Source organism: Pteropus alecto, unplaced genomic scaffold, assembly GCF_000325575.1.
Source record: "Pteropus alecto unplaced genomic scaffold, ASM32557v1 scaffold134, whole genome shotgun sequence".
In the NCBI taxonomy this organism is placed as follows: domain Eukaryota; kingdom Metazoa; phylum Chordata; class Mammalia; order Chiroptera; family Pteropodidae; genus Pteropus; species Pteropus alecto.
In genome coordinates this window covers 152,626-177,823 of record NW_006436283.1, presented here as the reverse complement: position 1 = coordinate 177,823, position 25,198 = coordinate 152,626, and the positions used below count along the sequence as shown (strand labels likewise).

The 25,198-nt window shown below is 60.3% G+C and overlaps 1 protein-coding gene across 2 annotated transcripts in view; it reads left to right on the top strand.

Annotated features, from left to right (window-relative positions):
• TBCD (tubulin folding cofactor D) overlaps window positions 1-25,198 on the top strand; it is a 124,361-nt gene that overhangs the window by 91,016 nt on the left and 8,147 nt on the right. For both annotated transcript variants that reach the window (XM_025047052.1, XM_015589652.2), the window contains 15 exons: window positions 1,827-1,900; window positions 3,301-3,418; window positions 4,919-4,979; window positions 5,647-5,669; window positions 11,045-11,076; window positions 14,992-15,054; window positions 15,770-15,846; window positions 17,697-17,778; window positions 17,900-18,018; window positions 18,859-18,950; window positions 19,509-19,649; window positions 22,388-22,471; window positions 22,896-23,063; window positions 23,132-23,270; window positions 24,791-24,912. In XM_025047052.1, the coding sequence (XP_024902820.1) occupies window positions 1,827-1,900; window positions 3,301-3,418; window positions 4,919-4,979; window positions 5,647-5,669; window positions 11,045-11,076; window positions 14,992-15,054; window positions 15,770-15,846; window positions 17,697-17,778; window positions 17,900-18,018; window positions 18,859-18,950; window positions 19,509-19,649; window positions 22,388-22,471; window positions 22,896-23,063; window positions 23,132-23,270; window positions 24,791-24,912 (1,395 nt within the window). The remainder of the gene's footprint in view (window positions 1-1,826; window positions 1,901-3,300; window positions 3,419-4,918; window positions 4,980-5,646; window positions 5,670-11,044; window positions 11,077-14,991; window positions 15,055-15,769; window positions 15,847-17,696; window positions 17,779-17,899; window positions 18,019-18,858; window positions 18,951-19,508; window positions 19,650-22,387; window positions 22,472-22,895; window positions 23,064-23,131; window positions 23,271-24,790; window positions 24,913-25,198) is intronic.

Below are 25,198 nucleotides of genomic sequence, written 5' to 3'. Positions count from 1 at the left end.
GTTTCCTAGAGCATCAGGGTTTACAAAGTGTGGTTACAACCTTTTCTTGTGATTCTTCATGGGAGTGTTTCTGCTTTTCTCTGTGTTTGGCCTGGATTGTATTAGTGAGATGTCAGCTAAAAGTTCGTAAATAGAGTCTCTAGTTTTCTGGTAAATGCAAGGCTCGTGGAAAAAGGGAGCCTTACAGAATTTTTTTAAACCGTATTTTCAGCCATGTTCTATTTATTTTTTATTAAAGTGTAATTGCTCTCCAACAGCCGGTTAGTTTCAGGGGTACCGCAGTGATTTGGTGCTTATGGCATTCTTCGCCCTGTTCGGAAGTGAGCCTAGCCTGTCAGTGTGGGTGTCAGTCACCCCTTCAGCAGCACACGTTTTTAAGAGGAGTTGGTCCGTCATCTCGGGCTTCTTAAAGGTTTTCTGCTACTAAGACATACTCACCCAAAGTAATTTGTGTGTCAAGGTGAGCTTAACCAAAAGCTTGGCCTGTGGAAAACACACATGATGTTTCTTTAACTGTCCTCAGCATGCAGTTGAGCACTTCACCTCACTGTGCAACCCGTCTGCAGAACGCTTTCGCCTTGTAAAACAGACCCTCTGTCCCCATTAAACAGTGCCCTCACATAAGTGGCGTCACACGGTTTCTGTCCTTTTGTGACTGGCCGATTTCACTGAGCACAGTGTCCTCAAGGCCGTGTGCTGAAACGTCCTTCCTTTTCAGGGCTGGATAATATTCCATCGTGCGGACACACCAGTGTCTTCATTCGTGCGTCGTTAAACCCTCGGGGTGCTTCCAGTTTTTGGCTGTCAGTCATGCTGCCGCGTACTTGGTCATGCAAATATCTTTCGAGACCCTGCTTTCAGTTCTTTTGGGTGTATACTCAGAAGTAGAATTGCTGTATCTTGTGGTAATTCTATTTTTAATTTTTTTAGGAACCTCAAAAATCATACTGTTTTTCCTAATGGCTGCACCATATTACATTTTTACCAGCAATGCACAAGGATTTCTGTTTTTGCAAATTTTCACCAATACTTGTTTGCTTTTGATTTTTTTTTTTTTTAAGTGGTTGTGAAGAGATAGTTTATTGTGGTTTTGGTTTGCATTTCCCCTGTGATCATTGTGGTTGAACATCTTTTCATGTGCTTGTCGGCTGTCGGTATTTCATCTCCGGAGAAACGTCTCTTCGTGTCTTTGCCCCCTTTTAAATGCAGTTATTTCTCGTTGTTGAGTTGTAGGGTCCTTTATACGTTCTAGTCACGAACCCTTCGCAGATGTGTGGTGTGCGAACGCCCTCCCACCCCGCAGGTGGCCTTTTCTCTCTGGATCACGTCCTTTGACACGCAGAAGTTTTAAATTCTAATGCAGTCCAACTGACCTGGTATCTGTTGTCACCTGGTCTGTTTTCACTTTGTTGCCTGTGCTTTTGGTGTCACATCCAAGAAATCATTGCCAAGTCTAATGTCGTGAAGCTTCTTCCCTGTTTCCTTCTAAACATTTGTAGCTTCAGGCCTTCCCATGGTCCTCCCAGCATCTTCTGAATCCCTTGGGGTGTGGGCAGTAGGGACACATTTTGCCCTCCAGCACCTCAGAGGTGGCAGCTGTGCCCCGAGAGGGACCTGCATTTAGGTGTTTCACTTGGTAAATTCTCTTCCCCATTTTTTATAATCAGAGGTTCTGACTTGTTTGTGTGTGTGTTTAATTAGTGGCTTTGACTCAGCGGCCAGTTGATAACTCATGTATGTGAGTTATCAGCTCCTTTTTATGAGTTGGAAAAAGCTAGAATCATCAAAATAAAGGAACTAACAAAATTTCTGTCCCCATCCCCTAGGGTCATCAGAGAGCTGTCAGCAAAGGCGCTGTACAACCTGGCCCAGCTCGCGCCCGAGTACAGTGCCACTCATGGTAGGTGTGCCTTGGCTGTCCTGTGGGCACTTCTCACACACACGCTCCACAAACACGCACACGCGTGCGCAAGGACGGGCCACCCTGCTTGTTTCAGGGCCTCGGGGAGCTGAAAATATCGTGTTTCTCTCCTGTGAGAAGTGCAAGAACTAGTCTGTGCTCATCGGGACGAAACCCAGACCAGTTGCCACGGCCTCTCCGAGGTCAGATGCCGTGACCGCTGTGTGTGTGTGTCCCCAGGGGCTCAGGTCACAGCAGGGAATTGACAGATCATGCTATATTTCATGCATACTTCAGAAGTAGATTTTTTAAAAAATAAGTGAAATAATTCATAGTATAATAACTTAAAAGGGAGGTGCTTCCTGGGCGGCCTGCGGTCTTGGGAGCGCCCCGTCTGCAGCGATCACACACAGGCCCAGTGAGGGAGGGGCCCGCGCTCGGCCCACCTGCCCTTTCTGCTTGGAGCTAGCACATAAGCATCTGATTTCAGCGGCGGGAGAAATACACAGACCTCGAAATCACGCGTTTTCCCGCTGACGTTTGTGAGCGGCAGTGACGCGATCAACCCGTGCCTTTGCATCCAGAGGGACTGGCTCTGCCTGTGAGTGGGCGTCACATGCTCGGGACTTGGTTCCTGAGGGCCCCGGCAGCGTCGCAGCCCGCCATCCAGCCTGGCGTGGTGCTCAGTCCCCTGTAGCCGGTGGCCTGGCTGCCTGCCGGGTGGTGCTTGGCACTGTGCTTCCCTCCTGTTCAGGAGCATTAGTGCCCAGGATGAGGGGGTCCCCGATGCTTGAACAGACCAGACTGCCGCCCACTGCCTCGTCGAGCGCCTCGAGAGGCTATCCCGATGTGGGCGCTGCCCCCTTTCACAGCCTCTGCCCGGCCACACCCAGGAGGGGCAGCTCTTTGGGGTGTCAAGGCTCCAGGGCGCGGTGATGCCCCCAGGCCCATGTGGATGCAGCTCCTCGTCCACACCCTCCCTCTGGCTGTGAGGGTGCTATGCTCGGCTCTGTGTCCCCGGAGCACAGAAGCCCTAGGGGCTTTCTTTGCTTGGAGCCGAGGTGTGCTGTGAGCGACGGTCTCACAGCTCAGCCCTATCCTGCTCTGTCCCCCGGCAAAGACGCTGCCAGCCATTTACTGGCAGGGAAGACGTGGAGAATAGTCTGGGTCCTTGCCCTGTGGCACAGGCTTTGTGTCTGGGGGCCTGGGGAGCACATGCTGTTCGAGGAGCGAGCGATGTCCTCAGTCCCTCTGCCGCCCACTCCCAGGTGCCCAGGAGTCTGGCCCGGTGTTGCGATAGTGACCTGACTTTCAGGGGGTGCATGTCTGCCTTTGGGTTCTGAGCCCAGCTGACAGGCCTCCCTGCGTGTGCTGAGTCGCTGTTCTGCTCGGCTTTGCAGTGTTACCATGCCTGCTGTCGATGACACAGAGCCCGGACCTGCACACGCGGCACGGGGCTGTGCTCGCCTGTGCAGAGGTGGCCCTCAGCCTGCACACCCTCGAGGAGCGGGAAGACAGGTAGGGGAAGCCTCCCGGATCAGCTGCTGGGACCCCATCCACCCTATGTCCGTCTGTCTGTGCACTGGGACCCCATCCACCCTGAGTCCGTCTGTCTGTGCATTTGGACCCTGTCCACTCGTGTCCATCTGTCTGCACTGGGACCCCGTCCGCCCCGAGTCCATCCATCTGTGCATTGGGACCTCGTCCACCCTGTGTCCGTCTGTCTATGCGCTGGGACCCTGTTCGCCCGTCTGTGCTGGTGGCTCAGAATCTTCGGGGTCTCACATCTTGTTTGAGGAAGCTTGTCAGTGGCCACGAGTGTTGAGTACAGACACAGCACAGGGATCCCGCAGAGACCGGTCCAGCCGTGGCAGTACAGAGGGTTGCGCGAGCTTTTGCTTCCCAGGGCAGGTGACAGTCATGCGCACACGCCCCGTGGCCGCCGAGTGCAGTCGGTGCCTCCAGAGCAGAGCGGGGCCCCGCAGCACACTCAGCGCAAGGCGCGAGTCGCCGTCCAGCCCGCAGTGCCAAGGGGCCTTTCTGCTGGAGGCCCCGCTCCGACGCGGTGGACACGCGGTGTCTGGTGACTGTGGCTGAGTCCCAAGGTCACCTCACCTTCCTGATTCCCAAGGTAGCGGGTGGATATAAAAGCAGATGTGTTTTCAGAGAGGACATCGAGTAGGTCACATGCTCAGTACCCTTCAGCCGTTCGTCACTTTCAGTAAAGTGCCAGAGCATTGATTCGAAAGTCCCCACTGAGACTGTCGGTGGGTGAAGTTTGTATAAGTGATGGGACTGCGCGTGGGGTAGGGTCGTTTAGGAAGTCCCGTGCATGGGGACACTGCGAGGTGACGATGCCATTTTCTCACTTGTTTTCCGTGACTAACCGTTCCCAGTGGTAGAAGCTCACAGCACTGAGGCATTTGTCCTTCTGTCCAGTTTGGGAGACAGTGTCATGCAGGTCACGTCCTGTCAGGTGGTGCCCACCTCACCGGCCCCAGGATGGTGGCTGTCCCTGCCCACAGCTCACACTCAGCCAGGCCTCCTCGGGGGCATCTGGCGGGTGAGGGCAGGGCGAGCGTGGGTGGCTTGGCAGCGCTCGTGAGGCAGAGTCAGGATACCGGGCAGAGGGGCCAGCGCCCGGCCCCAGTACCCGCTGCGACACAGCCGTGTGGCCCCAGGGGAGGGCAGAGGAAGGAGCCCAAGTTTCTGCTGGGGCTGCTCGTGTGGGTGCTTGGCCCGCACCTCCCGAAACCCCAGACAGATGGTCTCTGCAGGAGCCTGCGGCTCTCATGGTGGGGCCAGGGTTACCCTGCTCTTCTGGGAATGGGGTCCCACCTGAGATCTACGTCTGGCTGCAGCTGGGGGGCCAGTCTTACCGGCCGGGCCTCACTGCAGGGCTGTCTCTGTCAGTGCTCTATGACGTGGTCCGCACGGCCGCCTCACGGATGGGGCAGGTGTGGTGAGCATGGGACAAGGGCTCGCTTGACCTCACGTGCTGTGCTTGAACTTCTGCAGGCCCAGCGGAAGTTACCTGGATACGCGGGCCGTATGGGGCCTGAAGCAGATCCACCAGCAGGTGCGTGTGTTGGAGCATCATCCAACCCTAAGCTCTGCTCACCTGCCTCAGCCCCGCCTCAAGGCCGGGGCCTCATGGTCGGCTTGGGACAGTGGACTGATCCAGGCACCCGCCACAGGCCAGTGACCAGCATTGACGTGGACAGGGAGAGTGGCTCATGCTGGTGTCCTCGGGGCCTGGTGGAGGGAACATGCAGCCCACATGCGGCCCCCATGTGGCCTGCCACGTTCCCCCAGGGAGTTGGGTGGCCGGGCACTGGCCCACGGAACCCGCAGGGGGGGCCTCAGTTTCCCGATGCTGCTGCCGGGGCCTGGGCCTGAAATCGCTCTGGCAGCCGTGCATGCTTCTGGGGTTCTGGGGTTCCCGGTCTCCCCTGGTTCACGGACATCGGGTATGAACCATGAGTCCTGAAGTTACAGGACAGCTGTAATGTCAGAGTTGCTGGCTGGCAACCTTCTTCCCCACTCCATGCCTCGGTGTCCCTTGCAGGCGAGGCCGTCCACCTGGGCTGAGTGAAGTGCTTGCCCTGGGTGCGGTGGGCTCCATCCCGGCTGTCGGTCCATGCCCGAGGCCGGCCCCGCCCAGAAACGCCAGCCGTTAGTGTTAAAGCCTGCTGTGCTGCCGACAATGCCAATAACTTAAGTAACGTTCATCTTTTTATTTTTAGCTTTATGATCGTCAGCTGTACAGGTAAGCTTTACGAACTCAAAGTTTCTACGTTTTGTGTTTTTCTGAAAAAAACACCGTCAGCACAGGCGGGCGATCGGCTTGCACCATCAGCTGCAGAGGTGTGGGGCTCCTGGGGAACCGTCCTTACAGTGCCTGCTCTGTGCCTGTTCTGTTTGCCACGTGTGACAGATGTGAAAGGTCTGATCTTGGTCTTTTTAAGCATGTTGAGGCTCGTTTGACACGTGATGATGCCGCATGGGTGAGGTGTGAGGGCCGGTGGCTTGCTGAGCACAGATGGCCGTGTGTCTGCAGCCACCGCAAGGCAGCGGCGTCAACCCCCCACCCTCATCCCCACACAGAGACGGAACGTGGGCAGCGAGGTCACAGCGAGGGGTCTGTGCTCTGCGCCCCGCTGCCAGGGGCTGTGCCTTCCGGGCTCCGGAAAAGCAGATCACTCTGCCATTCCAGTGTCATCTTAGATGCACAATGACAGCAGACAGGCTTCCTCGATGTGAGGACTGACCTTTGTTGAGGGAGCCACAGGCCTAGGACGTGACCACCGATGGCTACAACCCACTTTTGATTAGGGACTTCCTGCTCAGCCTGTCTCGTGTGGTTGCTTTGGTCTCTGGGTTTGCAGGGCCCGCCATGCAGGCCTCCCCAGACTTGTCAGGGGTAGCACATGGGCCTCTGCATCCACACCAGGAGCCTCCTCTGTGGCCCCTTGCAGTGGCTGGTGTTGCCCCCTGCTGACTTGGACCCCGTCTCTGGACGGGCCTGTCCACTGTGAGAGTTAGATGCAGCCTTTGTTCCCAGTGATGGCCAGACCTGCCCCCACCAGACCACCGTCTGCACGTGCCTCTGGGATGCGGTTGGGTCTGGGACCCTCTGTGGTTTCTGGTCTCCGTAGTGGGTGCCCAGATGTGCCCAAGGCCACGGGGCCTTTCCTCATGCCGTCCCTGTGACTCCTTCAGTTTGGCTGGGGCCCACGTGTTATCTCCTGAGAGACGCATGGTGGTTTTCCTCCAAAGTGTGTGCCGATGGACTCGGCACCAGTAGCGCCTGGTGAAGCCTTGGTCAAGGGTGTCTCTGCTGGGTCCGGGCTCCCCCAGTGGCCTGCGAGGAAAGCCCGCAGCCCTGTGCGTGGGCTCTGTGGCAGCTGCTCTTGGCCGCTTCTCAGACACCAGTGTTTCATCTGTCCTAACATCAAGAAGGGAGTCTCTCACCCTCCGGTAAAGCAGGGGTCTCCAACCCGGGCCGCAGACCGATACTGATCGGTCCGGGTCCTGTCAGGAACCGGGCTGCACGGCAAGAGGCGAGTGGTGGGCGAGCAGCGAAGCTTCATCCATGTCTGCAGCCGCCCCCCAGCGCCGGCATCACCGCCTCAGCTCCACTTCAGACCGTCAGGCGTTAGATTCTCATAGGAGCACCGGTCCCTGGTGCCAGAAAGATTGGGGACCGCTGCTGTAAAAGACACGTACGTTTCCTTCTGGCGACATGGCCTGAATTCTGGGGACCAACGAGCTGCGTGCAGACTGTGTGGAGCTTGTTGGAGGCCGGAGGTATCTGATGCTGTCGCTGGCATCTCACAGATTCTGAATGTGCACCAGGTCTCCGCTTCTGGGTTTCAGGAGTGAATGAGACGACACCCTTCCTCGTGAGGTCGGCGTAGGGAAGATAAGCCGCCTCCTGTGCTACGGCCGCTCGGAGGGTGGGACTTGGCCGGGTGCCTCTGCAGCATTCCTTCCCAGCGTGACTTGTATGCACATCTCCACTGGAGGCTGCAGCTGGGGACCACAGGGCGAGGTCACGCTCCCTTGCAAGGCCAGGCCGGAGGTTCCTGCCAAGGTCACCAGAAGGTGAGGGAGTGTCATGCCCATGTCCCGCCATTCGGAGCCATCGTATCCCCTTCACCTCCATTATTTTTGTTGAATACTTTTCTCGTAGTGTGAGTTCGGGCGTTCCCATGGCTGTCCTCCGGCTCAGTGACGTGCTGCAGGGACTCGGGACTCTGCTGTTATCGTCACGGTTAAGGCTCATGGCAGCAAAAGGACTCAGTACACTCAACAGAAAAGGCCCCAGGGCTGAGTCCAGGGGACATTAGGCACAAGCTCCCTGTCGTCCCCTCCCATGGATTCATGGGCAGCACTGAATCCTCCCAGTGTCCACTTGGGACACACACATGGCCATGGCCACCTAGGGAGGCCCTCTCAGGCCTAGGTGTCTGGGGGTTTATGGTTCGAGTCAACTCCACGTGGCCCAGGGCTCCACCATAAGTAGCAGTGCCGCGTGGACTGCCCCTCAGGGCGCCAGGCCTGGTGAAGAGCACGGGTCAGGCAAAGTGCTCCAGGGGCTCAGAGCCGCCCTTCACCCCGCAGACAAGGGGCCAGACCTTCCGCCCTCAGCCTGGTCTGCTCCGGGCGCTGCCCCTGGCTGTGGAAGTAACCCCCCTTCTTGGAGACCCCTTATGTTCTGCCTGGTGCTGACCCATGGACCCCCCGCATGGGCGGAAGGAAGCAGACCAGGGTACTGTAGGTGGTGACATAGTAACGGGGCTGCCCCGTGACACCGGGCTGTCCGTGCTGGCTGCCCCGTGGGCTTGCTGGGGACACTTGCTGTGCAAAGTAGTTTGAGGGAAGGAAGGTTCCTGCTGGGGGCCCAGCCGGGCTGCAGAGGTGTCCGTGGACAGATGTTGTTTTATATGCACTAGGAAACAAAAAGTTCATGTGACTTGCTTTATTGCCGAGGCCCGCAGCCCAGCAGCCTGAGGGGCGAGTGCCGTCCGAAGCTCTCGGTTGAGCATCCTGCGACACCTGAGAGCATGGTGGCCTTACGGCCTGTGGTGGCCACGCTGCAGTGTCCGGCCCTCCTGCAGTTTGCAGAACGGAAGCGCAAGAGTCTGATTTCTCTGAGGAGCGTGAGGAGCTGGCTGTGGTCGAGTGGAGACGGGTCTGGGTCTTGGAGAGGAAATGCACACGAGGACGCCCGGCCGTGCCTGGTCCCCGGGGCTGTGCTCTGTCCCTCTGTGACTGCAGAAGTCGGCCAAGGCCTGTCAGAGGCCCCTGGTTCTGTTGTCCCGTGAAGGCCGCCTGGGCTGTCCTTTGCTTCGCTGGTCTGGGGAGCTTGGCCTCTGGCACCTTGCGTTCGGATTCGCCTTTCTGGGAGAGGGCGTGGCGAGCACCACTTCCCTCTGACCCCAGCGTCTGTCTCGAGTTGTGGGCCTGGACAAAACTGCCATGTCACCGGGACTCCTGTTAGTTACCAGCGTTCCGCCCATTGGCATGTTCTCAGCCAGCGCGTGTGTGTGCGTGTGGCGGGCGTGACGTTCCACCTCTAACACCGGAGATTGTGCGACCGCGAGCTGCTCCCGTTCTTCACACCCAGTGTGGACTCCGGTCCCTTCACGCTGTCCCCAGATGCCCTTCGTGGCCTTTACCCCCGAGCTCGGATCCGCTCAGGCCCGTGTACCGTGTGTGCTGTGGGTCAGCACCCCCCCTTGCTTTTCGTGACCTGCCCCTTCCCGTGGCACGCTCTTTTTCCGTGTTCAGGGCAGTTGTCTTGAATAACGGTCTGCTTTCTGGGTTTGCGGAATTGTCCCTCGTGGTTGCATCTGCCTTACCCAGGGCGCGGCTGCTGTGGCTGGAGTGGCCATGGTGTGCTGCCCACAAAAGCGGCATGAGACGGTGAGTTTGACTCCTAGATTCACAGGTGACTTCCAGAAGGTCAGATGTGCCCTGAGAGGCACGTCCCCTCACAGCTAGTGAGTGACTTGGGGCAGTGGCCTCACGGTGTGTGAATGTGCTCCGAGGCCTTGCCTCTTTGCCTGAGCCCCTGTCATTCTGGGGCTCGTCTGACCCCTGGCTCTTCCTGCGTCTGTGTCCTGGGTCTGCGTGGAGAGAGCACCAGCTGTCCCGCTGCAGCCTGCCCCCTTCCGGCCTGTCGCTGGACCCCTGGGTCCTTCCCCCGGCGTGCTGGCCCCGGTTAACGCCGATGCTGCTCTGTCTTGCCCAAGCGGTGCCGTGCTTGGCCCACAGGAGCCAGTTGGACCTGACCCCTCTCTTCTCTACGTGGCTCCCTTAGTCTCTGAGTGTCTTTGTAGCAATATCTTTTGAAACCTTTTTCTCATTTTGGTTTTTCCCTCATTGCTGTTACGTTCACTGCGGTTCTTTCCAGACGTTATTGTTTGAAGTTGCGTTTGTGTCTTTTTGTGCTTCCAGTGTCTGCTCCCCGTGTTTGCGCCCCCCGCTCCTGTGGAGACTCGGAAGCGGTTGTCCTCGGGTGTCCCTGCGTCTGGCCGCACTGATGGTTTCCTTGCAGTGGGTCGTTCTCCTTGTTGCTTCCCGTGGGGTGCCGGGCTCCGTGAGGCACCGGTGCTGGGTGCCGGTTTTGTGGCAACCCTGCAGCAGTGCTAGTGCTGGCTGTGGCTCTCTGGCGGGTGTCAGGTTGGTGGGCCAGCAGGACCCTCTGGGGCCTGCTCGGAAGGCCTGTGGCCAGAGCCGAACACGCTCGTCGGCTGCCAGGCCGTCCTGGCTGAGGAGTCTGCCGCTACCTCAGGTGTCACCGGGCCCTACTGCTCTGGCTGGTGGGAGCTCCGCCAGCCCGCGGGGGCTCCGGGAAGTGTCCTGCCTCTCCTGCAAGTGCCTCTTCCCCCCACTCAGGTAATGTGTAGGTGCCTGGGCAGTCCTGCCGGCACAGCTCACGGTCTGCCCACGTGGGCCCCTGCAGAGCTCCAGCTGCCTGCTCCCTCCAGCGCCCCACAACCCAGCAGCCTTGGCCCACCGCCTCCCCGTCCTGAGGAATTAGGCTCTGGATGGCCACAGCCCGCTGTGCCCTGAGCCCCCTGGCCTCTGTATTCCCTCCGGTTTCCTAACCGCTTAGACGGGAGGGCAAGTCTGCCGCCGCTTCCTCTGTCCAGGCCGGAAGCCAGTCTCTGACGGAAGTTTTCTGCGTTCCATTGTGTGTTCTGCCCCTTGCGTTCACCAGCTCTCAGCCTCAGGCGTTAGGTACCCAGAGCAGGCTGGGTTCCGTCTCCCGGGTCGGGAGCATTGGGGGGTTCTCTTCCTCCGCTAGAAAACGACCCCAAGTTCCTTCAGTTTTCGCGGAGTCGAACTGTGTTTGGAATCTGTTCTGTGTGGCCGTGTGGTGTAGTTAATAGCAGGAAGGTTTGTAGGGTCCCGTGGGGACTGCAGAGCAGAGCAACCTGTTGGGTCTTGAGGTGTCTGAGAGTCACAGCACACCCTTCCCGCTCGTGAGAGCAGCTCCTGTTCGCAGTGATAAACACCGCTGACACCTTAGTAACTTTCGAAGCCCGAGGTCACATCTGTTACGTGGTGAGGCTGTTTTAGGTTGTTGTACGTGATGAGAGATTTTAACCCTGACTTTTTATTGATTTTCAGGGGTCTAGGCGGAGAACTCATGAGACAAGCAGGTAGGTCTGAGCGGCGGACGGACGGAGGCTGCGGGCTGCAGTTATTCCCACCGTGGAGGGAGGAAAAGGGTCCTGAGGTGTTACTCTTTTTTCAATGCTCTTGTGCTCGCCAAGCATCGTTTCTCGAAGTGACGGGACCGGCGGCTCGTCTGTCACAGTCACCCGCACATGGAAGCCCTGGGCCCGCAGCCCACCCACTGCTCCCGCGTGTTCACTTGAGGCTGGTTTTTTGTTCCTGCGGGTTTTGCTGCATCTCAGGGACCACAGGGTTGGCAGCTGGGTGAGATGGTCCTCGCCGCGGCCTCCCGGTGGGAGATGGTGGGAGACGGGGCCAGCGCGTCCCCTCCCTGTGGTCCCCATGCTCTCAGCTTCCGGGGCTGCACCTGTTCTGAGTCACACAGGATGTTGTCACCGGCCCCCCAGGCAGAGTCGCCCCGCCGTGTGGCACACACGTCCTTGTTGGGCTCCCTTGTCCTTCCTGCCTCCCAGCCCGCCAGGGGCGGTGGTCCCGCAGCCCGCGGTCCTGCGTCCGGACCCGCTGCAGTGTCTCCACGGTGCCCGATGAACTCGGATGTTTCTCTGAAAACATCTTTTTTCACTTTCCTTTGTAAAGGACGTTCTTGCTGATTTTAGAGTTCTAGTTGGGCGTGTGTTAACTTGTCTGCTCGCACTTCACAGGGAACATTCTGTTCTCAGGTTTCTCCTTTTCCGCTGAGAAGTCACCTGTTACTCTCTACTCTCTTGGAGGAGTCTGTTAATTTTCTCTGGCTGCTTTTGAGGTTTTGTCGTGTTCTTTGGTTTTCGCGGTTTTACACGTAGGGTGCGTTTTCTTTGTGTGATCTCGCGTGGGGTTCTGGGGTGAGCTGGTTCAGTCAGTCGTCGTTTTTGTAGAGAACAGGTAAGAGAACGCAGTGAGATGGTCACCGTTAAGGACGACGAGTCTCAGAAGCAGAGGGTGGAGAGCAGGAGACCAACACGTCAGAAACGATGGTCGGGAGTTTTTCCAAAAGTAACCCCAAAAATCTATAGACGCTCCGCATTACGGAATCAGTGTCGACCCGGCGTATGAGAGGTCCAGCTTCTCCACATCCTTCCCAGGACGTGGTGTTATCACTGTTTCTAGTTTCAGCCGTCCGGTGGGCATGCAGTGACAGCTCATTGTGGTTTAGTTGGCATTTCCCTAATGGCTAGTGATGTTGGACATTTTTTGTGTCTTTTAAGTAGTCTTGTTTTTTTTTTTTTTTTTTTTTTTTTTTTTTTTTTTTTTAACAATAAAATGCACTTGAAGTTCACATGCAAGGCAAACAAGAAAATTATCTTAAAACACAGTGAGACTGGGATTTTCCAGTCTCTAAAGCGTGCTTTGAAGCTTCGGAACAGCGTGGTTGGGAGCCAGGCAGGCCGTGGCAGAACAGCGAGGGCACCCGGAAACAGCTCCCGACACAGTGACGCACACGGGACTGATGCTCGCGAAGACGGCCTTTCCTGCCTGGTGAGCACGAGGGCTCACAGGACGAACGGGGCTGTCACAGGTGGCCGTGTGGAGGAAGACAAATCGTGTCCTGCTTCACACGTATCCCAGTACATGTTTCTTGTTAAATAAAACCTTAGGTACAAAAACAATTAAGAAAACTTCAAAGAAATTTAAAGTGGCCTTATAGGATAACTTTGGTCCCTAAAAAACATATTAACTTGGGAGATTTTGCTTCTCCACAAAAGCAGAGAGAAATAGCGTAAGGAGCCCACACACCTGCCTCCGCCTCAGGAGGTGCTGGGGTCTGCTGCTCTCGATGTGCCTTTTCCCTCGGCACGTCCCTTCCAGCGTCCCCAGCATTGCAAAGCAGTGCAAACACGTAACGACACGTCATTAGTTCTGACTGGTAAGGACTGTTGTTTTCATTTTTTAAAAATTTGCTTTGTTTTTGGCTTTTGGCTCATAAGTGCTTCGTAGAGTTAACAGTTCCACGGCTGGGAATGAGCAGTAAAGTAGTTAACGCTTATTTAAGTAAACGTTGACACCTTTTGTGTGGAAGGACATACCGTGCGCATTTAGCAGACCAAACGTGCATTTAGAGGAAGTACTTGTATTGCCATCGAAAGATGAAGTCAGTATGGGCTGCAGATTGCCGGTGAAAGGTAAGCGGCCGAGCTGCGAGTCGGGTGCAGCAGACACCTGGCATTTCAGGAGTGCGACGCGGTGGCCTGAATTGATGGCAGGTGCTTGGCCTCGCCGTAGTCAGGTGGTCAGTGGAGTGCTGACCAGCTCCATGGATACAGTGCTGTTTCCCGTGGCCACGTGGCTGCAGTCAGAGCTTAGTCCCCGGTGCGATAGGCTGTCTGGAGCGTGACTGGAGCTGGCCTTCGGTGTGCCGTCACGGTTGGGAGGGTGTGCGGTCCGCCCTGCACCGGCGGTGTGTCGGGTTGGACTAGCGGCTTGTGTACGGACGGGGGTGGTGGCCTCCTCGTTCACAGCGAAAAGCTAGAAGGGGCGGCAGGGGAGCAGCGAGTGAGGCGACTCCCGCGGGGGTGGGCGCTCTGCGGTGGGGGGTGGCTGCAGGAGCGGGCGAGCCTGCCAGTCGTCCAGCTGCCCCCACGGCCCGCAGGGCCCCTTGCGCTGGGCGGGGCCATGTCCCTGGTCATGGGTTGTGTGAGGTGGGGGCTGTGAGGACCAGGGGTGGCATCACTCTAAGTTGGGAGCATTCCGTGCTCACGCAGACTTTTCCGAGCTGCCTTGTCACTTCCTCCAGCATGGTGGCATTTCAGATAACGGCCATCCGACACTCGGGCCTGAGCAGCGGTGACGAGCACCCCAGCTGAGGCATGGTGGACACTCAGCGTGGTGCTGTGATCGTGCCGTGCTCTGGGGCTCGGCGGTCTTGTCACTGCAGCGTGACTGGGTAGCAGGTCCACGGTGACACAGCTGAGCATGGGGATGTCCAGGGTCCGTGGGCAGCCCTCTGCCCATGGATGCAGCAGGAGCTCAGTAGTGGAAGGGTGGGCGTGGAGAACTGGGAAGGGGTGTCCTGTGGGAGTGGGGTGTCGGAGGGCGGCCACCACAAAGATGGCAGTGTTTCCATCTTACCTGTTTTGTAGGGTTAGAATTTTTTTCAGCAGATGTGAATTACTTACACCAAGAGGAAAACCACTGAAGCGATTGCCATTTTCGTGCGACAGGAGAGGCCACCCTCTCCGTGTGTCGTGTGTGAACAGGAGGGGTGGCGCACGGTCCTTTTTGGGGGCACACGGTGTGCTGGCGGGAACTGGGGCCCATCTGAGGGCTGTGTGGCAGGCCGAGGGCAGATCCTGGAGTGTGTCCACAAAGGCACGATGCCGACGGCCGCTCAGCTCCCCACACCCTGAGTCAGGGCCCCCTGTGAGGTGGGGCCTTCCCCACGAGGTGGCCAGTGGACGCTCAGTGTGCTGCATCGGACCCTACGCTCTAGCTGTCCTCCGCGTGGCAGGCTGGTCATACTGGGCTGTGCCTCCGCCCGGGGACGTTTATATCGATGCTCCATGATTCCGAGAGGTTGGGAATCTCCCAGAGGAGCCAGCCCATTGAGGACAATAAGTGTTCCCTTTTGTGCTTGGTGACAACACACTGGGCGATCCGGGTGGGTGCCCCGGGACAGGGCCCTCCCTCCATCCCTGTGTGCTGCTCCACGGCCCGTACTCAGGAGGGTGCCTCATTCGGCCAGTCGGCATAGGTGTCCGTGACCCGATTTGCCCACCGTCACCACAAATCTGCAGCCGCCACACCAAGCTCTCGACTGGGCGTGGCTGTCCGAAGGGCCGCGGTCCCATCACCTGTGGTCCTGGCGGTCTGGAGCAGGCTCCTCGGGCCGCACAGCTGAAGTGCCCGGCGCTCAGGCGGGTGCTGGGGGAAATGACACTGTGTTTCGCTCTTTTTCTCTCTAGTTTGTGTTTTAATAGAAAAGCTGTCCCTTTGCAGAATCCCCTTTGGCGGTGACGCTGTCATCGGTAAGTAAGTTCCTTCAGTGACCCATGGGGTAGGTGGCATGTCCTTCCAGAACCAGCTCACAGGGCGGGTGAAGACACACCTGGCAGGCAGTCCACGGTGCGAGGTGCCCTGTGTGATGTGGGTGCCGAGCACCCCCAGGCGGGGACCTCCCTTTGTCCTCTGAGAGCCCGGCCTTGCCCAGAGCCCTGGCTCTGCCAGACAGGCGACCGGAGCCCGGGTGACACGGGTGTTGCAGTGGGTGCCGGGGCCGCTCGGGCGGACGTGTGAGTGGCTCTTCAGGTGGCCAGGCCCCTGTGAGGCCGGGAGAGCAGACGTAGCCCCCAGAAAGCAGGGCCCCCAAAAAGCAGGGCCCCCAGACCCTGCAGCCCCAGAAAGCCTGCGCCTCAGAGAGAGGAGCCGAGCAGGTTCAGCATGGCTGCCAGGTTTTGGATCCGATGGAGCTGAATGCTTGGGTTCTTTCTGGGGAGCCCAGGGGCACCTTTCGAGGGAGGGGTACAGGTGAAGACCACCCGAGTTTGCAGATCTGCCGAAAACGAAAACGCCCTCATCGTGGGGGTCCCGGCGTTTCAGCAGCCAGAGGAGACTTTGTCCCTTTAAGCCTGGGGCGTGCCCTCCTCAGGGGCCCTCCAGCTTCGTCTCACCGTCACCGTCTGCTTCGGTTTACGAGTTTGTAGTTTTTAATTTCTTCTAAGTATTCTTTTGTTTCTTTGACAGAAGGCTGGCAATGGTTGATAAATGACACTTTAAGAAACCTCCATCTTACGTCCAGTCATTCCCGACAGCAGATCAAGGTGTGGTAAGCAGGGTCTCGCTGATGTCTGCACTGGGGGAGAGCAACGTTACGTTTTAGGGTTTGTGTCAGAGCTCCGTGTGCATCACGGGTCTCTCTTTGTAAACTGACGTGGAGGTTGATGAATGCCGTAGTCACATTTGGACTTCTAGATGGTGTTTGTATTGTCCGTAATTTGTAATCAAGAAAGTGAATTCAGCCATCGGCGATCAGGGTATATAAGGTTTTATTCTGTTCACCTTCTAAGCGTTTTCCGGGGACGTCGATGGTGACTGTCAGCTGCATGCTGTGTCCGGTCGTGCTGGGGGATTTGGGGGTTGGAAATTGCAGTGACATTCTGAATCCGGGTGCTATTCCCAACTGCGAGCCTGGTTCTCACAGCCAGACCTGGGACCTGCCAGACCTGGGACCCACACAGATGCTCCTGTGCAGTGGGAACCTGCAGCTCAGTCACCGCCACACGTCATGTGCTCCTCAAGCAGGCAAGCACGTGTGTGTCCTCATGGCGAGTGCCGTGGCTGTCCCGTGCGGAGACCGGTGGCAGAACTGCACGCCCTGTCCCTTACAGAGCTCATCGCCGGGTGTTGATGTGACCCAGCGTCGATGGGCGGGTGCAGACATGGAGCACGTGCTGGTCCCTTTGTGGCTCTGGCCTGCGTGTCAGCATTTTTTCTGGGTTAACAGGGTGCACCTGGAGTTTCCTTTTTAAGCAATACTGTCGTTCTCTGGACTCTAAGTCCGTCCTGTCAGTTGGGTTTCAGTGCCTGAGGGTCATTATGTCAGCAGCGAGCTGACGGAGAAAGGAAGGTTCAGGGGTGAGACTCCCAGCTGGAAGGACACACGAGAGGCAGCCTGAGCATGAAATGGCACCAGCTTCACTGTGGGGAGCGCGGTGTTGCGCGCACTTCTGCTCCCTTCTCATGCTCCCCTTCTCTCCAGGGGACCGCATGGCTCCCCACGTGTCAGCGTACAGTAGTGGCATTCTGCCGCACAGGTGTGGCACGATAAGCTGAAGCACGTTTACATGTTTTCGGCGCGGGTGCCAGAAAGCTGTACTAATGTAACATTCTGAATCCAGGTGCTACTCCCAACTGCGAGCCTGGTTCTCACAGCCAGGCCTGGGACCCACACAGTGCCACAGACTTTCTTTGTGAAACACGCTCGGGATTGAGTCACACCAGAGGTGACCATGGTGTGGTCTGCCACTCTGACTGGCACAGGTGACACCTTGGTGTGATGCTCTTCCTGAGGTCCCTCCTGTGCTCACAGCCACCACCTTCCCTCCTAGGCGGCTTGTTTTTAAAGTGGCTCTGGTGGCCCTGCCCCCGGCATGGGGGTTGGGGAGGACACAGAAGCCTGGGTTTGCCGTCCGTGTGACCGCGGAGGCTTCCCTGAGCCCAGGTTCAAGGAGAGGACCCATGTGTCCTCCATTCTCCCCACCCCCGCCCTGTGCGGTCTGCGGGCAGGGTCAGTGTCCGAGGAGCCCCCCTATTGGCACCCCACACCCCGACTCCTGTGAATGGGGCCGGACCCACTCGCCCAGGGCCTTGCCTGAGAGACTTGGGGTGTAGCAAACTCCCCTTTTCCTTCGTCGTCTCCGGGAGAGAAAAGATGCCTGCTGGGCCAGTGACTTCACACTGTGGGACGTGGGACCGGCCTCTCGTGGAAGGAGGAGCCACGTTCTCTCTCCAGTTTGCATGGGATGGTAAAGTCACAGCTGCGTCTGATGCGATGACACGCCGCCGTGCGGAAGGGACGATGTCCTTCATTGCTCGGTTCTTTATAAGGAGTCGCTGGCTGACTGCAGAGGAGCCGGCGGCCGCGGGGCCACTCACACCCGCTCTGTTTCAGGAAGCGGCCGTGTCGGCGCTGGCCGCCCTCTGCAGCGAGTTCTGCACGCAGGAGCCAGGGCAGGCGGGGCCCGCGGGGCTTGGTGAGTGGCCCCTGACCTCGGGCTGGGGCTTGTGCATGGGGGTCCTGGCACGGTCACCCGAGTGCACAGAGCGTGGTGAGCCGTGGACGGCAGTGGTCTCCCTGTCCCTGCTTCTTGTCAGGCGGCCTGGTGTGGCAGTGTCTCGCAGAGCTCCAGAGCCCAGAGGAGATGACACGCTGTGGCTTCTCACTGGCCCTGGGCGCCCTGCCCGGCCCCCTGCTGAAAGGTGTGCTGCGGCAGGTGAGGCGGCCTGGGAACTCGGGCGCGGGCGGGAGCCGGGCGAGCCCGCGTTCGTGGTCGGGAGGGGTCCCTGGAAACCTCGTGGCCGCGGGGGTGGGGGGAAGGGAACGGCGGGGCGTGTGGCCGAGGTCCTGGGGGCCTTGTGTGGGAGGATGGGTGCAGACATGGGGGAGTGGCATCCCGGTCTTAGCAAGGGACTTTTTGTTGGACATGGAGACCGTCCCCTTGTCCTGCTGGTGAGGACGCTGGTTCTGCTGCAGGGGCTGTGCCCCGATGTCCCACCCAGGGGTCCTCTGGGCAGCACGTCTGACCCCCAAGAGAGTGTCACAGAGCCCACCTCCGTGGGCCCTGCCCTTTGTCTCCAGCGCGGGTGTCTTGCACTGCGTTTCTGTCACAGCCTGAGGGTGGCCACCTCGGGAGGACAGGTGACCCGTCAGTTTCTTGCACCACGGGGTACCTCACCCTTCACGGGGTGGTGGCCTAGGACAGGGCAGGGCAGAGCTCTGCCCTGGATGGGACTTGGAGTGGCCATGCGCACTGCAGAGCCCGCGTGTGATGGGCCGCCTGCCCGGATCCTGCTGTTTGTACTGTGGAGGCTGAAGACGCATCCTCTGCCACCAGCTCCCCGTGCAAGCGCGAGCAGAGGGGGCGCGGGCTCATCGTCAGCCTCAGGGGAATGGCTAGGTGGCTCTGGGGTGCAGGCCTCATCCAGAATGAAGTGATGGAGCCCGCACCCCCTGCGAGTACCCTTCCCGCCTGGACACTGAGCCAAAGCTCCACTGCGTGGACAATACAGTCATCTTGGCCGATGGGCCGCTGATGACCGCCGTGGCTTTCCAGGTCCTAACAGGCTTAGGAGCTGTCACCCAAATTTCCCCTGAGGACGTGAGCTTTGCCGAGTCCAGGAGGGACGCCTTGAAGGCCATCTCCAGGTGAGTCCGCCCATGTCCCCCCATTCACTGCGCCCTCCAGCCTCCCAACCCTGAGGCCGGGGTGTTCGCGGGTCGGGTGGCGAGTCTGCTGAGAGGCAGCCCTTTTCTCTAGTTCCTTCTGAGGAGACACACCTGGCCCTAGGGGCTCATTAGCGGTTCCTCCCAGACGTAGCACCTGTGGGCCAGCCATGTCGTCACTTCTCTGTGGGGAGCTGGACCAGGGCGGGGGAGGAGGAAGGGACGCGTGAGGGTGGCCACTGTCCTTGTCACAACGCGCACGTTGGACGCCCTTTTTTCTCTCTCCCCGAGAGCGCACCGGAGCCCACGAGCCTCCCGTGCACTGTCACCGTCCCCGTCTCGCCAGGGCAAAGAGCTGCAGGGACTCGTGTCTTTCGAGCGGTAGACACGAGAAAACGTGCTCAGCCTGTCACCGGGAGGCACGCTGGGACCGCACTGCGGCTGAGGGTCCCGTGCGTGTCCGTCAGGAAGGACGCATGTGGGGACGCGGGGGCCAGTCGGACGGGACTGGTCGTGAGCTGTTCGCACTTTCAATTCCAGGGTTTGCCAGACGGTCGGTGTGAGCGCGGAGGGCACCCCGGACGAGGTTGTGTGCAGAGCCAACGTCCCGCAGATCTACTGCACGCTGCTGGGCTGCCTGGGCGACTACACCACCGACAGCCGTGGGGACGTGGGCGCGTGGTGAGGCCGGCTCCCTCCGCGTCTCGGTGCCCCCAGGTCGGAGGCGGCTCCCCCTTCGCTGCCTGTGGCCCCACGTTCAGCATCGCTTTAGCCCGGGCCCCCTCCCATCGCTGTCCTCCCTGGTCCCTTCACTCTCGGGAGAGCAGCATGTCCTGTGGGCCAGGGTCTCGCGTGTGCACGTTTCAGTCTTTACCGAAGGAAACGCGCTTCATGGCGTCCCGGCCCTGCCTCCCTGTCCTGGTCCCGGCTCGGCCACATAGTGCCAAGGCCCCCAGCCGCTGGCGGGGTGGGGGGTACGGGGGGCCCTGCAGAGTCCAGCCACAGGCCACAGATTTCAGTCTGGGAGAAGGGCTCAAGCTGACCGGTTCCCCGGGGACCCCCACAGGACGGCTGTCAGTGGAGGGGTGTGGGCCGCTCTCCGCAGCCTTGCTGTTCAGGAGGCCCCCACCTGCCACCAGGAGCACCCCGTGGCCGCTGGTGGGAGGGCCCGGGAGGCCCCTCCAGCTTGTGTCAGAAGCACCCGGCTCTCGGTGGTTGTCCCTGGCGCTCCCTCTCGGAGACGCACTAACTGCGTAAAGCACGGCGTGTGGCGGGGCTGCCGTGGCGTGCAGACGGTCCCTCTCTGGTGACGGAAGCGAGCGAGGTTTCGTCAGAGCCCAGTGGGGTGAGGTGTGCGGGAGCTCGTCGTTCCGTGTGTGGCTAGTTCCGGCCATCGTTTGCTTCGTTCCACACGTCTTCCCGTCACCTCGTCGGGGACCTGCATCTGCACGGACGGCCTGCTCTGGGCGCCTGCGGCTCCCCGGTGGGTGCGGGCAGCACAGCTCAGGCTCCATGGTGCCCTGGCCTGGCGCCGTGTCGTCCGGGGGGCCTCTGCCTTCACGGTTTCGTGGGGAGGGTTCCAGTCGGGTCTTTGCTCCTTCGCTGCGTCTGCTGGCCTGTCCACCTTGTTCTCTTCCGTCCGGAGTGTCCCCCTCGCCGCACTGGCTGTGTCCTTTTCCAGGCTCGTCCCCAGCTGGCATCTGGGGCTCGGCCCACATGCGCCTCGTGACCTTGGGTGGATGCAGGCGGGGCTCATCTGTCACCTAGGAACCTCAGGTCATCCCAGCGGCAGTGGCATGGGGCACTTGGGGCACCCCGGCCTGAGGACAGCATAGCTCTGCGGCCCCATCTCCCCGGACAGGCCGCTCCGGGGCTCGCTGGCCACCCTGCAGGGGCCGTGCGTGCTTCCGCAGTCTGTGCGATGCGGGAGGCTGCGCGCACTCGCAGGCCCGTCTCCTCCGGGGCCGGGGGCTCTTCGGCCACAGCGGGCCATGTCTGGGGGCAGGGCCGTGGCCCCATCCTGCCTCGTTGTGGAGCCAGCCGCGCTCCTGTGTGACAAGAGGCTCCTCCGCTCTCGGGGCCCCGGTTGTCCCAGACGCCACCTCGGTTTGAGACGGGAGGGTGGCAGGGTTCACTGCGGTCTCAGCTGCTGCCGTGGGGGCCGTCGAGCTCGTGAAACGGGGAGGAAGGCGCCCCGGGCTCCGGTGGCGCTGCGCACCTTGCTGACAGGTGTCCACGTGCCGGTCAGAGCCCCATCCTGGGACCCTCGAAAGCAGAGGGCGGGTCTCGGTGTGGCGGTGTGGGGGCCTTTCCAGAGATTCTCATTCTCCGTAGAAGATTCTCGTGTTTTTTATTGTTTTTTGTACCTTTTGCTTTTATTCTTTAGCGTTTATTTTAGCATTTGGTCTTTTATTTTTTATAGTATTTTCGTTTTAGCTAAGTCTAGAAATTGCGAGTTCACAACTGGGGGCTTTGGGATATTTTCTCACACAGGTGTCAGGCCCGTTTGGTGTGGCAGGTCACCATGTGCCCTTAGGGCTAGGGTCAGGCCAGCCCTTAGCCCACCTGTCGCTCCTCCTGCACGAGCCCCCTCCCAGCTGCCAGCTTCTGGGAATTGGAGCTTGAGCATCGTGCAGGGAGGGACCCCCAGCCTCTCCCTGCGGGTACTGCGCCCACAGAGGCAGGGTCCACGGGGGCCACTCTGTCCTCCCTCGGTCTGCGGCCTCCAGTCTTGTGTCCGCAGCAGCAGCTGGCTGGCGGCCACACCCTGGCGTCTGAGCCCCTCCCACTCGCGTCAGCCGCAGGCTCGTGCCCCTGTCCCCACACTCAGGTGCGGCTCCTGTGTGCGGCGGGCACTCCTTGGCGGGAGGGTGGTTGCTCCAGCTCTGGGTGTCCCTGCTGGCCCCGGCGACACGGGGCTGTGGCGTCCGTGGTCCCTGCTGCCCAGTGAGTCCCGCCTGGCTGTGCATCGTTCCACTTTCACCCCGGAGCTGAGCCGTAGTGTGACCTCAGCTTTGCGCGTTGTGTGAGGTCGTGCCCTTCCGTGGGTGACTGTGACAGGTTGCTCAGAGTGGACAGTGGCCCTGGCTGGGAAGCACCTGGCAGCTGTGGTGGGTGCTGTGCTATGTGTGTGTCCACCCGTGAGGAGCAGGACCCGGGGGCTAGACATCCACGGGAGGGCAGGGCTGGCCCTGCAGGCGATGTGTCTGGGACCTGGCTTCCAGGTGTTAAGCCTGCGTCCTCGTCCGACGTGTCATGAGAAAGCACTGCCAGGGAAAGGCCGTCACTTGCCCGTGCTGTGTCACAAACAGGTTCCCCCCGAAGCACGCAGTTCAGTCTCTGAAACTTGCCCTTTCCGCATGGCTGACGGTCACCTGTCACTGAGAGGCGGTCCCCTCAGGCCCTCCTTGTCCCCGCAGGGTCCGCGAGGCCGCCATGACCACTCTGATGGACGTGACGCTTCTGTTGGGGAGGGAGCAGCCGGAGCTGATCGAGGCTCCCATGTGAGTGTTCTTGCCCCGGCCCCCTGTGCGTGACGAGGGTCTGTCCCCTCCCTGCCTCCTGACCGCAGCGCAGGGCTCCCGCGGGGCACAGGCCAGTGGGAGGACAGCCGTTGGGGCACGGCCAGGCCCGCTTCTCTGCTTCCTCCCCCTGGGAGCCGTGGGCCCCTGTCAGTCCCCCGAGGTCTCTGCGGAGCCCCCGCCCGTGCTTCTCCCCCTCCCCCCCGTTCCCCCGTCTGTCGTCGTCCTGTTCTCTGCCTCCTCAGTCCCTGGGCCCAGTCTGTGCTCACTGTGGCCTCCCGCCCTCCTGTCCAGGCTTCTGGGTGCCAGGTCAGTTGTGCCGGGGGCCCTCACGGCTCGTGGCTGTGTGCACGCCGAGGTGCCCTCAGGTGCAGCCGTGCTAACGCTGTGTGCTCTGGCTTTGCAGCTGCGAGTGGGTCATGTGCTGCCTGGCCCAGCAGGCGAGCGAGAAGATCGACCGGTACCGTGCGCACGCCACTCACGTGTTCCTGACACTGCTGCACGCCGCCGGCCCCGCCGGCCCCATCGTCCCCCACGTGCCGCACCGGGGCGACCTGGAGAAGCTCTTTCCCAGGTACTGGGGGTCTGTCGGATGGTTCCCGGCCGGGCGGCAGGCTCCCTCCAGCTGTGGCTGTCTTGCAGGTCCGAGGTGGCGTCTGTGAACTGGAACGCGCCGGCCCAGGCCTTCCCCCGCATCACCCGGCTGCTGGCGCTGCCCTCCTTCCGCTACCACGTGCTGCTGGGGCTGGTCGTGTCCGTGGGTGGCCTGACGGAGTCCACGGTGAGCGAGTGCCCGCCCGCCTCCTCCTGGGCCCTCGGCGTTTTCTGGACAAAGGCCGTGTTGGGTGGGCGTCTGCCTGGCAGCGGATGATGTGGATGATCTACTGGGCACAGGTGGCGCCTGGCGCTTCCCAGCTGGGAGCCTAGGGTGGGCTGCGTGCCCCACACACTGCCGCCTCCCTCGTCAGTTTCGTCTCGGAGGAATCGGAGGAAGTGGGGCCGGGGCCACCCCCGCCCGTGAACGTGGGAACTCAGAAAGTTCAGAGACACGCAGAGCACGCAGAGCCCAGCGTCGCGCCGCACCCGTGTCCCGCCCGCCTCGGCCGCCCCTCGCGCCCCCGCCTGACGCCCTTGCCAGCTGCCGCTTTGCGCCTTTCTCGGGGGCCTTTTCTCTGCCACGCGCTCTGCCTGCCTTTCGTTTGCGTCTCTCGTCATCTCCCTCTGCTGCTTGGTCACCTGCTGTCACCGCTTGCTCTTACCGGGACCCGACCACGTGGAGCCGCCCGCCCGTGTCTTCACCCCTCACACCTGGCCGTGCCTCTCACCGTCTTCAGTGTCCCACATCTGCTCTGACGAGTCCAGCCGGGGGCTCTGTTTCTGGCTCCGCGGCCTCCGGGTTCTCGGCCCCCATCCCGCGTGTCTCACCTGTCCCTGCTTTTGTCCACATTCCGGCCCCCCCCGCTTCTCAGACCCCTTTCCAGGAGCTGTGGTCTCTGCAGCTCCGTCTTATCTGCCACTTGTCCCTCCCCCACTGGGGATTGGGTTTCGTGGTTACATTTTCGTTATCAGACGTCCTGAAATCTGTTTCTCCTGCTTTTTCACCCAGTGCTCGTCTCTGTTTTTCCTTTGGGGATTAGCGCGTGGTGCTCTCTGGGTTCTGTGTCTTGTAAGTCTGGCGTCTGCAGCAGGAGGCAGGTCTGAAACTGCACTGATGCTTTTGTGACCCTCTCGCAACCTGCCCAGTGGCTCTGTGACTGGGCTCGGTCCCCCGGGGGCGGCTGCTCCTGCTTTGCTCTGGCTCCTGCAGCAGCCGGTCAGTTCCCTGGCCACAGGGCTCGACAGAGCCGGTGTCTCAGATGCCACCTCTCTCCCTGCCAGCTCGCGGGGCTGGCGTCCAGCCTCAGGGTGACCCTGGATGCTTGCAGCTCGCAGCTCTAGCTGCCCCCGTGCAGGTCATGCATGGCGGGGTCTCCAGGCCTGGCTGTGCGTCCCTTCCTTCTGTTGCTCGTGCGGTGTCTGTGGGATGGCCTGAGCCCAGGTGCCCCGGTCTGCTCAAGCGTGGAGTGGGAGGGCTTCAAAGCGTCTGCTCATGACGCCAGGGTCTGGTATTGTCCTACTTTCAGTGGACGCTGTCGGCCGTGTCTGCTGAGGTCGCCGTGCACGTTTGTGCCTCCCTGCCAGGCGTGTACATGGTGCCCCCCGTGTGCGCAGCCTGGCTGGGCACCGTAGACCCCCATGCTGTGGCTCAGTCTCCATCGGGACAGGCGGCAGCTCCGTGCCACAAGGGCGTCTCTCTCACAGGTCCGGCACTCTACACAGAGCCTGTTTGCTCACGTGCGGGGCATTCAGGAGGACCCACGGGCCCTGGAGGACTTTGGTGGCACCCTCCTGCGGGTCTTCGAGGACAACCTTCTCAATGACAGGTCAGCAGTGGTTCTGGTGCTCAGCCCCAGGGCCTCGGGGCGGGGCGGGCACAGGCGAGGACACAGACTGAGACAGAGCGAGGGGGCTGTGCACGTCAGAAGGAAAGGTGACGGTGGCAGCGTGCCCGTGGTGCCCCCCGAGGTGGGGCTCCCCGACACATCGCACTCGACCCGATCTCGGGTGAGCGCTGGGCGAGCTGGCCTGCAGCGTCGCTGCTCGTCCCTGAGGGCGGAGCGCGGACCCCAGGCCCTGGGCTCAGAGCAGGGACGTTTGCTGCAGCCCCGA